General features: G+C 45.1%; 2 protein-coding genes and 1 long non-coding RNA gene across 5 annotated transcripts in view; 2 read left to right on the forward strand and 1 right to left on the reverse strand.

The window, feature by feature from the left end:
• Nucleotides 1-4,863, forward strand: part of Hipk1 (homeodomain interacting protein kinase 1) — a 53,478-nt gene extending 48,615 nt beyond the window's left edge. For all 3 annotated transcript variants that reach the window (XM_004853766.4, XM_004853765.4, XM_004853767.4), the window contains exon 16: nt 57-4,863. In XM_004853766.4, the coding sequence (XP_004853823.2) occupies nt 57-545 (489 nt within the window). In that variant the 3' untranslated portion in view covers nt 546-4,863. The remainder of the gene's footprint in view (nt 1-56) is intronic.
• On the reverse strand, nt 4,508-7,838 carry LOC147827739 (uncharacterized). The gene is made up of 2 exons (XR_015451842.1): nt 7,632-7,838; nt 4,508-7,265 (listed from the first exon to the last, which is right to left on the reverse strand). It is a non-coding gene; the product is annotated as an uncharacterized LOC147827739 (long non-coding RNA).
• Nucleotides 6,645-9,742, forward strand: Olfml3 (olfactomedin like 3). Its single transcript, XM_004853775.3, has 3 exons — nt 6,645-7,208; nt 7,899-8,184; nt 8,495-9,742. Exons 1-3 carry the CDS (start codon nt 7,095-7,097, stop codon nt 9,313-9,315), a joined length of 1,221 nt encoding a protein of 406 aa, XP_004853832.1. The 5' UTR covers nt 6,645-7,094; the 3' UTR covers nt 9,316-9,742.
• The last annotated feature ends 2,837 nt before the right edge of the window (nt 9,743-12,579 follow it).

Raw genomic sequence — 12,579 nt, forward strand, 5'->3', positions numbered from 1 at the left:
GGTGCCCTAAACCAGAGTGACCTCCAGATTCCTCATTCCCTTCTTCCTTCTTCCAGAACCAGCAGTCCTCAACAGCTCCAGCCTCGCAGGAAAGAAGCAGCAACCCTGCTCCCCGCAGACAGCAGGCATTTGTGGCCCCGCTCTCCCAGGCACCCTACGCCTTCCAGCACGGCAGCCCACTACACTCAGCAGGGCACCCACACCTGGCCCCAGCCCCTGCTCACCTGCCAAGCCAGCCTCACCTGTATACATATGCTGCCCCCACCTCTGCAGCTGCATTGGGCTCCACCAGCTCCATTGCTCATCTTTTCTCCCCACAGGGCTCTTCAAGGCATGCTGCAGCCTATACCACTCACCCCAGCACTCTGGTGCACCAGGTTCCTGTCAGTGTTGGTCCTAGCCTCCTCACTTCTGCCAGTGTGGCCCCTGCTCAGTACCAACATCAGTTTGCCACCCAGTCCTACATTGGGTCTTCTCGAGGCTCAGCAATTTATACTGGATACCCGCTGAGTCCTACCAAGATCAGCCAGTATTCTTATTTGTAGTTGGTGAGCATGAGGGAGGAGGGCTCATGGCTGCCCACTCCTGGCCCCGAGTTCTTAATAATGGGCTATGTATGGTGAGCACCTCCCTTACCCTCTCTTGAAACTCCTTAGCCAGCAGCTTGTTCTGCAGGGACCCACTGAAGCTGAAGGCCTTTCTCTGGGGGAACCTGTCTCGGTGTTGACTGCATGGTTGTAGTCTCCCAAAGTTTGCCGTTTTTTAATTCTTTATTTTTATGATAGGAGTTTTGGTATTTGGAAGAATTCAGAAACCCATCTTCTAAAGTTACCAAGGAATAGAGAGATCATTCTGAAGTTATCCTTTGAAAAATATTTTTTCTCCCTCACTTGATTTCTATAAATGCTTTTGAAAACGAGCCCACTTTATTTAACTTTGTTTTATTGTAGTTGCTGGGCAGAGACAAAATGCTGATAGATTTAAAATCTGGTGACAAGTGAGAAAAGGAAAATAAGTACTTTTGGTTTATTTAAAATTCAAGGCTTCTTTACCTATTTTATTTTAAAGCAGCTTATACAAGTCTTTATTTTACTATCAGGCATCTCTCCTCAAAACTTTATCTTTGTTTATGGGACAGTTAAATTTGCATTGTTTCAGTTTTGTTTTCATGTTGCATTATACTTAATGGACAGTTGTTTTTATTTTAACTAGTTACATATTGATTGGTTACATGTGCGATTATTGCAAGGTAGTGTTAAAAAGATAGCTTACCATTTTCTAGTCACTCAGTGTGAGAGAATTTGTGCCCACTATGGGAATACCAATTATTCTTTTTAAATGAAGTACCATGAATTCTTTTTTAAATTATTTTTAAGAACTCGTTTTTTCTGATTCAACTTAAATTTTAATAGAAAAGCCATTAAAGTGATTTTTATTGTGTGGTGGTAGTGGTTTTATTACATGCAAAATCTCTTTCTGTTATGAGATACTTGCATTGATGAGCTTTGCCAACAGGTTGTTGGTATTGGTGAACTTTGCCTAAAGATTAGTATGAAATTTCAAGAATACACCTCTGTGTTTTTCTCATCTCTCCCTTCGGTTTTATGTGATTTATTTGGGGAGAAAGCTAAAGAATCTGAAACTAGATAAGAACGTTGTTATGTATAGCTTTTATACTTTAAAGTAGCTTCCTTTGTATGCCAGCAGCAAATTGAATGCTCTCTTATTAAGACTTATATAATAAGTGCATGTAGGAATTGCAAAAAAATATTTTAAAAGTTTATTACTGAATTTAAAATATTTTAGAAGTTTTGTAATGGTGGTGTTTTAATATTTTGCATAATTAAATATGTACATATTGATTAGAAAAATATAACAAGCAATTTTTCCTGCTAACCTAAAATGTTATTTGTAATCAAATGTGTAGTGATTACACTTGAATTGTGTATTTAGTGTGTATCTGATCCTCCAGTGTTACCCGGGAGATGGAATTAACATCTCCATTGTATTTAAACCAAAATGAACTGATACTTGTTGGAATGTATGTGAACTAATTGCAATTATATTAGAGCATATTACTGTAGCGCTAAATGAGCAGGGGCATTGCCTGCAAGGAGAGGAGACCCTTGGAATTGTTTTGCACAGGTGTGTCTGGTGAGGAGTTGTTCAGTGTGTGTCTCTTCCTTCCTTTTCTCCTCCCTTCCCCTATTGTAGTGCCTTATATGATAATGTAGTGGTTAATAGAGTTTACAGTGAGCTTGCCTTAGGATGGACCAGCAAGCCCCCGTGGACCCTGAAGCTGTTCACTGGGATGTATCAGAACAGGATTAGTAGCTGTGTTGTGTAAATGCATTGTTCTCAGTTTCCCTGCCAGTGTTGAAAAATAAAAACAACAGCTTTTCTTCTTTATTGCCAGCTCTACTCCTTTCCACTTTGGAGTCTTAGCTGAGTTCTCACAGAAGCATTTTCCCCATGTGGCTCTCTCACTGTGCATTGCTAACTTGTTTCTGTGAGAATTTAGGAAGCAGGTGAGAGGAGTCAAGCCAATGTTAAATATGCATTCTTTTTAAAAAAAGTATGTGCAATCACTTTTAGAATGAGATTTTTTTTTTCTCCTTTTCCCATGTGGCAGTCCTTCCTGAAAATAGTTGACATTGCTAGTAAAATATTTGCTTGTTGAAAAAAAACAAAAAACATTTAACAGATGTGTTTATACCAAAGATCCTGTTGTATTGCTTACCATGTCCCCATACTATGAAGAGTTTTGTTGTGTCGCTGGTGATGAGAAACTCACAGAAAGGTTTCTTAGCTGGTGAAGAATATTAAGAAGAAACCAAAGCCTGTTGAATCACTGAGGCTTTTGAGGTTTCTTTTTAACAACTTGTATATTCTTGGGGCCCTTCAAGCTGTGACATTGTCCTGGTACTCTCAGCTCTCCACAGATCTGGGCCAAGTAGAAGGTACTGGGGATGGGGACATTCCTGCCCATAAAGGATTTGGGGGAAGAAGGTTACCCTAAGATAGAAATGTGTTCCATCTGAGTTGAAGATTATACTGGAGAGATAATTCTAGGACTGGTTCTATATAGAGATGGTGTCAAGAAGGTGCAGGATGGAGATGGGAGATTTCATGGAGCCTGGTCAGCAAGCTTTGTACCGGGTTGAACACCGAGGAGCTGTCAAAGTATTTGGAGTTTCTTCAGCATAAGGAGTAAGGGCTTCCAAGATGGGACTGGTACTCAGTACAGCTTACCAGGAACGTGTTGTGTTTTCTGTATTTTTAAAAATCATTATATTAAGTTGTGTGTTCCGCACTATATTGGTCAAGACAGCCAGGCAGTTTGTGTAGTTTATAACTAGTGTTACACAGTTTTCTGGTCAGCGTGTATGACCAGGGTGTATGTCTCCTTTTTGCCAAGCACATTCTGGTATTCTTGTTTAAGGCAGGTCTGGTTTCTAGTGGAAACACTTTTTGTTCCTATCTTTCTTTTGCAAGGGACAAAATTTGTTTTTGTAAGAAATAAGATGCAGGGGAAAATAAAACCCCACCCCTCCCCTTAGTCCAATAAGTAAATACCATTTAAGATACGAGTCTTAACACCACAGGAAAGGATAATACCTTAATCACCTGACTAGCAGTGTGTGGCATAAAAAATAACCTAGAGAGATTTTCAATCTCAGTCTGTAAATTGACATTTCAGGTTTACCAAGATAAAAATCCACCTTTGTCTGCTGAATGTGTATGTGCTTGGTGTGGCTTTCGATTCTGTCCCTGGGGTTTAACATTGCTGGCCCTGACAGCATAGGGGAAGCCCTGTGAATGTAGTGAGCAGGTGGTCTGGGTCACCATGGCCTGACCTCAAGGCAGCCTAAGATTTTAAGTCCTCCATCAGGTCCATTTCCAGCTTCTACCCTTCCAGGTGAGAGAAGAAGTGGGAAGGGGTCGAATATAGCCATCTAGCCGCATCAGGACACTTGATCACTCTTGAGTTTTAATAGCTCCCAGGAGGCTGATAACATTGTCAGTGTTCAGCTGAAATGCCAACCCCAGGAATAAGAATTCCATTTCAAAGAGTTCTGTCCTTTCTGAGCCTGCTTTTGTGATTGCTCATCCATCATCCTCCACTAGAGGGGCTAAGCTTGACAGATCTTAGCCAGGCAAGCACAGTAGTGTGTTTTACTCAGCATTCTTATGCAGAAATCCACTAATTGAGATGGTTTGTTTTAGGATGGGAAGTGAAATTGCCTCTCAGTGACAGGAACAGCCCCAGCCTGCTTCCTATTTTGATTTTGTTTTTAAACTGATGGATGGTGCAGCATGTCTACATGGTTGTTTGTTGCTAAACTTTATATAATGTGTGGTTTCAATTCAGCTTGAAAAATAATCTCACTACATGTAGCAGTACATTATATGTACATTGTATGTAATGTTAGTATTTCTGCTTTGAATCCTTGATATTGCAATGGAATTCCTACTTTATTAAATGTATTTGATATGCTAGTTATTGTGTGTGATTTAAACTTTAAACTTTTTTTGTTTTGTTTTGCTTTTTCCCTTTTCTGGTTGTGAGCTTCCTTTTACAACAAACCTCTAGAAACAGATAGTTTCTGAGAAATTACTGAGCTATGTTTGTAATGCAGATGTACTTAGGGAGTATGTAAAATAATCATTTTAACAAAAGAAATAGATATTTAAAATTTAATACTAACTACGGGAAAAGGGTCCATTGTGTAAAACATAGTTTATCTTTGGATTCAATGTTTGTCTTTGGTTTTACAAAGTAGCGTGTATTTTCAGTATTTTCTACATAATATGGTAAAATGTAGAGCAATTGCAATGCATCAATAAAATGGGTAAATTTTCTGATTCGTGTGGCTGTTCTGTTATAGGGGCACAGAGGGGATGAAGAAATGACATCTTTGGAGTGGCTAAACACGTTGCATTTGAACATCAACAGAGCATTTGAGACAATTTCATTTTTTTAATTTAAATTTTTATTAGTACATGTTTGCAATACATAATGATTACATTCATCATGGGGAATTGGTACATGTACATAACATGACAATTTCATTCTTCGTACAGATTTCCATAATAGAAATGAATAGGGTGTGTAGGGAATATTCCCCAAGAATGGAGATCTGAGATCATTACCTTTGTGTCCAGCCTTTTGGCTTGCCTGGGCCTCATTGAGTGAAGAGAATTGTTTTTGGACCATATACAAAATATATAATTCATAGATATAAGTAACAAAGCTTCCTTGTAAAAATATTTTAACTTATTACATTATTTTACAACATAAGCCCAAGTTTAATAATTAAAATTTACGTGTCTGCTTAATAACAATAAACACCTGTCTTTACAGGCATACACAAGTAGGTTGAAATACTGAGTACATGAGTAGGTTGAAATGAAAATGATTGCGTTTTATCCAAGTCACACAAATTTGGTGCATGCAGGTTTCCATTGGACTGACTCTGGCAGGTGCAGGAAGGAGGTGGAGTTAGCACCTGAGAGTTCCACTGTCCCCAACACAGTCCATGCAATCCAGTCATGAAAAATTTGACTAAAAATCATTTCTTGATGTTGAAAGTTTATGATCATGTGAGGCTGCATTACTAGCTAGCTGTCCAGAGAGGGCTGATCTGTTAGCTGCTTTAGATCACCCTTTGAAAGAAGTAGAAGACTTCTCAGGTGAGCTAATTAAACTTTGTTTCTTAGCATGTTTCATCAATCACCTAAGGTAATAGAATGAAAATAAGAATCAGCACAGGAAGATGCTGTTGTTTTTTTCTGGGGCTGTACTGTTAGAGGTGTCTTTTTCAGAGAAGAGCACCTCTGGTCATATTTCTCGATACTAAAATGAATAAATTTTCTGATAGAGATTTGTCAAGATTAATCATTGCAGGTCTCTGAATAAATGCTTTATTTAGTTGACTTTTTTTGACATGTGTGTCACAGGCCAAGTCTTCAGTGGCCAGTTAATTCATTTGGGATCCTGCAGCTTTGATTAGGATATAGAAATGAGCAACAGTTAGGAACACTCTTGAACCCTAACCAAGAGAAATGGTCAGAAGTCTTCTTAAAAATAGCCAAGTCAGAATATATTTTGGGTTAGACTACAACTTACATAAACTTCAAAGTTTCTTCTCTCCCCGTATCAGTGAATTAAATTAGTGTGAATTTGTTGAACTTCTCAATTTTGGCAAGAGATTTCACTCGGAAAGCCATGTAGCATTGCTCTGCTGTTAGCCCCACTTCTGGAAAATCTAAAGCTAATTTACTAACTTCTCAATGACCTGTTTGTTGTTTTCATCTCAGTTGTATTCTTTTCCCTGAGCTAAATCAGAGACTGGCACAGCCCCCTAAAGCAATTGGGTAGCCTGTAGGAAAGTCTGTATTTTAGTGATGAAAAACCCTGTAAATACAAACTACCTGCCTTGTGTAGAAAAATTTCCACATCGGGTGAGGTCTAATCCTTGATTTCTCTATTAATCATGAGATGGCACCAGGTGCTCAGCACGAGATGGCGCCAGTGAGCTGTAGAAGTAGTTTGACTTGGCCTCTTTGGCCTTTTTCCCACCTCCCCTCAAATCTTATCTCCCCTGCTTCCAGCTTCCATTGAAACAAGGCAGGAAATCCACCTTATTCTTGCGAGAGAAGGCAAGGATTAATGAAGGAAGTCAGCTTCTTACAAATCAACACCGGAAGCATTCTCCCAGAACAAGAACGGTGTTTGCTGGGTTTTCTCTGTAGTCTCTACCTCCTTCCTGTTCCTTTCCTGCACGACTTCCCAGAAAACCTCTGCTTTCACATTTCCATCTTTTTCCTCCCGAGGAGCGTACAGCCTAGGTAGGGAGATGGCTAAGGCTTCTGGCTGCTGTGCAAGGGGGCCATCTGTGTTTGATCAGTCCAGGCAGAAAGGAGGGGCTGGAGTTGTAGAGACTGAAAGCATTCCAGAGTAGTGAGAGAGGCCCAGAGATCAGAAAGAGAAGGCACCGCCCCCACCCCGCCTCCCAAGCTAACCCGCCAGCTTGAGGGGAAGAAGCCAACCGCATACTGTCGTTACCGTGGCCCCAACTCTTCAGGCTGCCATGGGGCTCAGCTCTCCTCTCCTCATCCTGTTCCTTTTGTCCTGGTCCGGACCCCTTCGGGGACAGCAGCACCACCTTGTGGAGTACATGGAACGTCGACTAGCTTCCTTGGAGGTGAGGGACTCCTTTCTCTTCTAGCCCAGCCTGGGAGGATTCCAGTTTGTCAGGGTTCTGAGCATGACAAAATAGGGCTTTGTAAGAACCTGCAGAAAACTCTGCCTTTTCGTAAAGAGGATCCTCAAAATTACAAGACCTCTTTTGCCACGTAGAGCCGTTCTGAAACAAATAGACCTTTGTGTTTTACCCCGGGATTAGATGGGGTAAGAGGATGAGTGGAAATGAGAGCCAGGATTGGGGGGGGGGGCGGGGGGGAGCGTATCTTAGGAGGAGTTGATGATTCTGTGAAGTTGGGAGTTCCCAGAGAATCTGCAGCTTTCTGCCCTTTTTTCCAACCAGTTTGAAGTCCATAACATCTTCATTCCCAAGAGGAAAATTATATAATAGGGCTGCGACCCCTGCCCACCCTGCTGCACTTACATCTCCCTAGAGGCTCAGGTAACCCTGTGGCATTCTCAGCACACAGGCTGAAGGGCACTGGCCTAGGTGACTCTGAGCTGGGCTCCTTGCCCCTTTAGCGCCTCTGAACATCAGGTTTCCTTTGCTGTGAGAGTGGAAGGGGACATTGATGGCTAGCTGAGTTTGCTCCTTTTCCCATTCCTGACTCCCTGCCTGGGCCTCTCTGCCTGGAAGTTGTAACCCTGCAGCCCGCCCTCCCTCCTTGCTGATTCTCCCCCATCCCTTCAGGAACGGCTGGCCCAGTGCCAGGACCAGAGCAGTCGGCATGCTGCTGAGTTGCGGGACTTCAAGAACAAGATGCTGCCGCTGCTGGAGGTGGCAGAGAAGGAGCGCGAGGCGCTCAGAACCGAGGCTGACAGCATCTCAGGGAGAGTGGACCGTCTGGAACGCGAGGTAGACTATTTGGAGACTCAGAACCCAGCTCTACCCTGCGTAGAGCTTGATGAGAAGGTGACTGGAGGCCCTGGGACCAAAGCCAAGGGCAGAAGAAATGAGAAGTATGATATGATGACAGGTGAGTGATTGCAAAGCAGACCCCAGTACTCAGAACCTGTAGTCTTCCTTCTTAACTCTTTGTTTCTGTTGGTTCCAGTCCACTGTGATTCTCTTCTGGAACTGGTGTTAGAGAAATTTGTGCAATGATAAGTCCATTAAGAAGAGTATGCGGGGACCCAGGCCTCTCTAGTGTTCCCCCTCAAGCCTCCATAAGAGAGGAGGTATCCACACGGCAGATGCCCTCTCTTTTCCAGATAGCCCACCTTGGCGAGTTTCTACTTAGGAACTAACTCTGCTTCTGTTTCCTTTGTTTTTCTTCTTCCCACCAGACTGTAGCTACACAATCTCTCAGGTGAGATCAATGAAGATCCTGAAGCGGTTTGGTGGCCCAGTTGGACTGTGGACCAAGGATCCATTGGGGCCCACAGAGAAGATCTATGTGTTAGACGGGACACAAAATGACACAGCTTTTGTCTTCCCAAGGCTACGTGACTTCACCCTTGCCATGGCTGCCCGCAAAGCTTCCCGAGTCCGTGTGCCCTTCCCCTGGGTAGGCACAGGGCAGCTGGTATATGGTGGCTTTCTTTATTATGCCCGGAGGCCTCCTGGAGGACCTGGAGGGGGTAGTGAGTTAGAGAACACTTTGCAGCTCATCAAATTCCACCTGGCAAACCGAACAGTGGTGGACAGCTCCGTGTTCCCTGCAGAGAGGTTGATTCCCCCCTATGGCCTGACCACAGACACATACATCGACCTGGCAGCTGATGAGGAGGGTCTTTGGGCTGTCTATGCCACCCGGGAGGACGACAGGCACTTGTGCCTGGCCAAGTTAGATCCACAGACGCTGGACACAGAGCAGCAGTGGGACACACCGTGTCCCAGAGAGAATGCCGAGGCTGCCTTCATCATCTGTGGGACCCTATACGTCGTCTATAACACCCGCCCTGCCAGCCGGGCCCGGATCCAGTGTTCCTTTGATGTCAGTGGTACCCTCACCCCTGAACGAGCAGCACTCTCTTACTTTCCCCGTCGATATGGTGCCCACGCCAGCCTCCGCTATAATCCCCGTGAGCGTCAGCTCTATGCCTGGGACGATGGCTATCAGATTGTCTATAAGCTGGAGATGAGAAAGAAAGAGGAAGAAGTTTGAGAAGCTAGACTTGTTTTTATTTTAAATCTCTTTATCCTCATACATTTATATCCCTAATACATTTCCTACTCCTTATTTTTCAAATGTAGGTAAGCTGTGGCTTATAGCCACAACTTGGTTCTCATAAGCCCCTTGGTTTCATATGGAACTCCAGATCCTGAGTAACCCTTGTAGAGCTAAAATAGTGAAAACTAAATGTTCACTTCTGCTCTCCTGCCCCATGCCCACAAATATCAGGCCCCAGGAGACCCAGGCCCATGGCTCTGACCCTCTCTTGAATGGGGGCACCCTAGGAATACTCTGACCCAGGGGAGAGAGGAGCAGAAGCAGACAACTCTCCCGTCTCCCTCCAGTGTCTGAAGAATGGAGCTTTCTCCATATCATTTTGTATTGCAACATTTTGCATTAAAAGGAAAATTCACTACTACTCTCCTGTGTTTGTTTGAGGTAGCCCTCAGATCACAGTTCTCACTGAGACCTTCCATTTTCTTCCTCCCGCTCAGCCCCAGTCCTTAAACCACATTAGGGACTTGGCTAGGCTCCCTTAGCTGAGGGAGCTGGAACTTCTCTAGTTACAGATTTTATGTGAGGCGCCTGGGGATGCAGCAGAATCCTGCCACTTTAGGAGGCTGGACAAATGGCCTCCTTTTAATGCCCACTGTCATCAGTAGCAACCATCTCAGAACCACCAGTGGCACCATGCCTCTGGCCACAGGACACTAGGACCTAGAGGGAGTGCAGTGCCAATTCCAACGCTCAGTGGGTTTTGAATCAGAAAATGGATGTTACTTGCCTTGAAATGTAGTGTAGAAACCAGAGCACAGAATACATGTATTTTAGTGAGAACTTGACATCTCACTTCTGAAGTGGACTCTGACCCCCACCCCCCACCCCAGCCCAAACCTCCACTCCCACCTCCAGTACTGGGCTCTTCCCCAAGACTTGGTTGCACAATCCTTGGTCTGAACTATTCTGATTTTCCTGCTGCCACAGCGTCTGCGGTTTGGGCAGGGAGGAGGGGCAGTGACCAGCCCAGATGTTGGTTTCACCAGTTCCCCCACACGTCCCTGCTTTCCTTCTCTCCACTGCATCATTCCCACCTACCCATCCAAGTCCTGGAATCTGGATTAGGTCTGCCCTGGAGTCCTGAAAATTTAACGCTTCTAGCCTGGTACCCTGGCCTTTGGTTCTGGATTGCAAAAGGCAGAATGGATGGGTGGAAGGAAGCTCCAGGTCTATAGGAATCTGCTGATCTGGGCACCAGGCCTCCACCTCAGCTGCATCCATGTTCAGCACGCAGGAGCAGGGCTGGGTGGTAGACAGAATCCTCTGCTTCCAGGGGGAGTTTGCCTCAGGCATCCCTGGAGGCCCTCTGGGTTATTTAGCCTAGCGGGGAGGTAGAAGAAACAAGGCTGCTCTCTCCAAAGCACAGCCTCCTTCCACCCCAGGACCGGTGGATCCTCCTTTTGTTTTCTCAGGCAGAGTTGACGTAGGTTGGTGAGGAAGGGGAAAGAAAGGCAGTGAAGCACCTCACAAAGGCGCTATTGTAGGGTGCCTGAGAGGGTGGGGGTTCTCTCCCATTCAATTCTCTCCTAATGTGGGGCTGGCAACAGTAATCACCGCCTGTCAGTCCACAGGGGGGTCTGCCCACGGAACATCTGGCTCCAGTGTAGAAGGGGTGTGGAGGAGGAGCGGAGTTCTCAGTAGAGGACTGGAGAGCAGGGTCCAGGCGGTGAAGGACTGCAGCATGCGCTGTAACTGTGTGTATGCACATGCATGCATGTGCACATGTGACTGTGTGCAACTATGGGACTCTGTGTGTGTGAATGTGCGGGATGACATTTGTGTGTATGTGTGCGCTCAGGACAGTCCTTCCCAGTGTGACTGTGTGGCTTGTTGATGTCTCTGATGAGACAATGACTCTGAGACTATGTGTGCGTGAATGACACAGTGAGAGGAACCGTGTATGAAGTACATTTGTAATGCTTGTGAGGCCCATGAAAACCTGGTCCTTCTGCCTCACACACGCACGTGCATGTCTTGGTGGCGTCTTTTTTTTTTTGCCTGATTCCTCAATGAGAATGGGAAAAGCTTTTTTTGTGTGTGAGCTTTAAAATTTCCTTGGAAAAGTTCACTCAGGTTTTTTCTGAAAGGGCAGAAGTCTCTGGGGCCTTCTCATGTATGACTTTTTGCTTTTTCTTTCTGGCGCCTGTAGAATGGCTGGTGCTATTTTGGAAGCATTTTGGAAGGTGAGTGGAACTCTGTGGGCAGAGCCAGTGAACTGTCCAAATTCATTAAACTAAATCATCTGCTGCTCACGGAGACAGCCTTGGTAGCTGAATCCTATTTTCAAAAAGCAGCCTCATCACCCTCTTGAGTCCTCGATAACCCGTCACCTGATATTTTTAACCAAGGTGACAACCTCTGACTTGGTTAAATAAAAGACCCTAATAGTGAAAAGAGGGGTTAAAAATCCACAGAAAAATTCCACATCTCCTCAATCCTGGGCCCTAGGATAGTCACCAGCATTAAGACCCAGGAGGGCTGCAGCTTTTGGTCCAGCTGCTGCTTTTCCATCACAAAGGGGCTGAGAGGACTCGCACATCCCCCTAACTGGCCCAGACTTTCCTGCCCTACCTTCCAAGCTCTCTTTGTTCCCAATATCCTTGCCTCCCTGTTGCTGGTCTTAACATCTGCCTGCCAGAGGAACTTTGTGCATTTTTATCGAGGCTCCCGATCCAATGTTGTCCGAGCCCTGGATGGAGGGGAGGCAGAGGGCAGCGATGTGAAGAAAGAGGTTGTTGATTCAGCTGTTGCTGCTTCCTCTGAGATGGAGCTCTGAGCTAAACAGGAACCAGAGCCATTTCCCTCCTTTTCCTCCTCCTCTAGTCTCAGAGTCCCCAGATCCCTCCTCAATCCCTCTACTCACACAGGCGCCTCTTCCCTGAGGCTCCTGGAAATGTGCCTTCTACTGTTTCCCATTTCTTTATCTTGTTTAAGTCAAACATGTTCATTCAAAGAGCTGCTGAGGCTGTCCTGCTATTCCTCCAGCTTTCAGGACAGGTTTCTAGGGCCTGCTAGCCAGCCTCTCCTTGGCTGTCTTGGCAGTGTAGTTCAGGAAAGCCTTCTCATTTCTTCAGCTGGAAGGCAGGGCTATCCTGCTGGCTCAGCCCTGTCCCCAGCTGCAGCCTCTGGCCCCTCAGCCCCAGCAGCCTGGGAGCCAGGAGCCTCTTCTGCTGCCCTGGCCACCGGGACTGGTAAACT

Source organism: Heterocephalus glaber, unplaced genomic scaffold (genome assembly GCF_053883595.1).
Source record: "Heterocephalus glaber isolate CG9 unplaced genomic scaffold, H.glaber_assembly_v1.0 deba00001442, whole genome shotgun sequence".
NCBI classification, from domain to species: Eukaryota; Metazoa; Chordata; class Mammalia; order Rodentia; family Bathyergidae; genus Heterocephalus; species Heterocephalus glaber.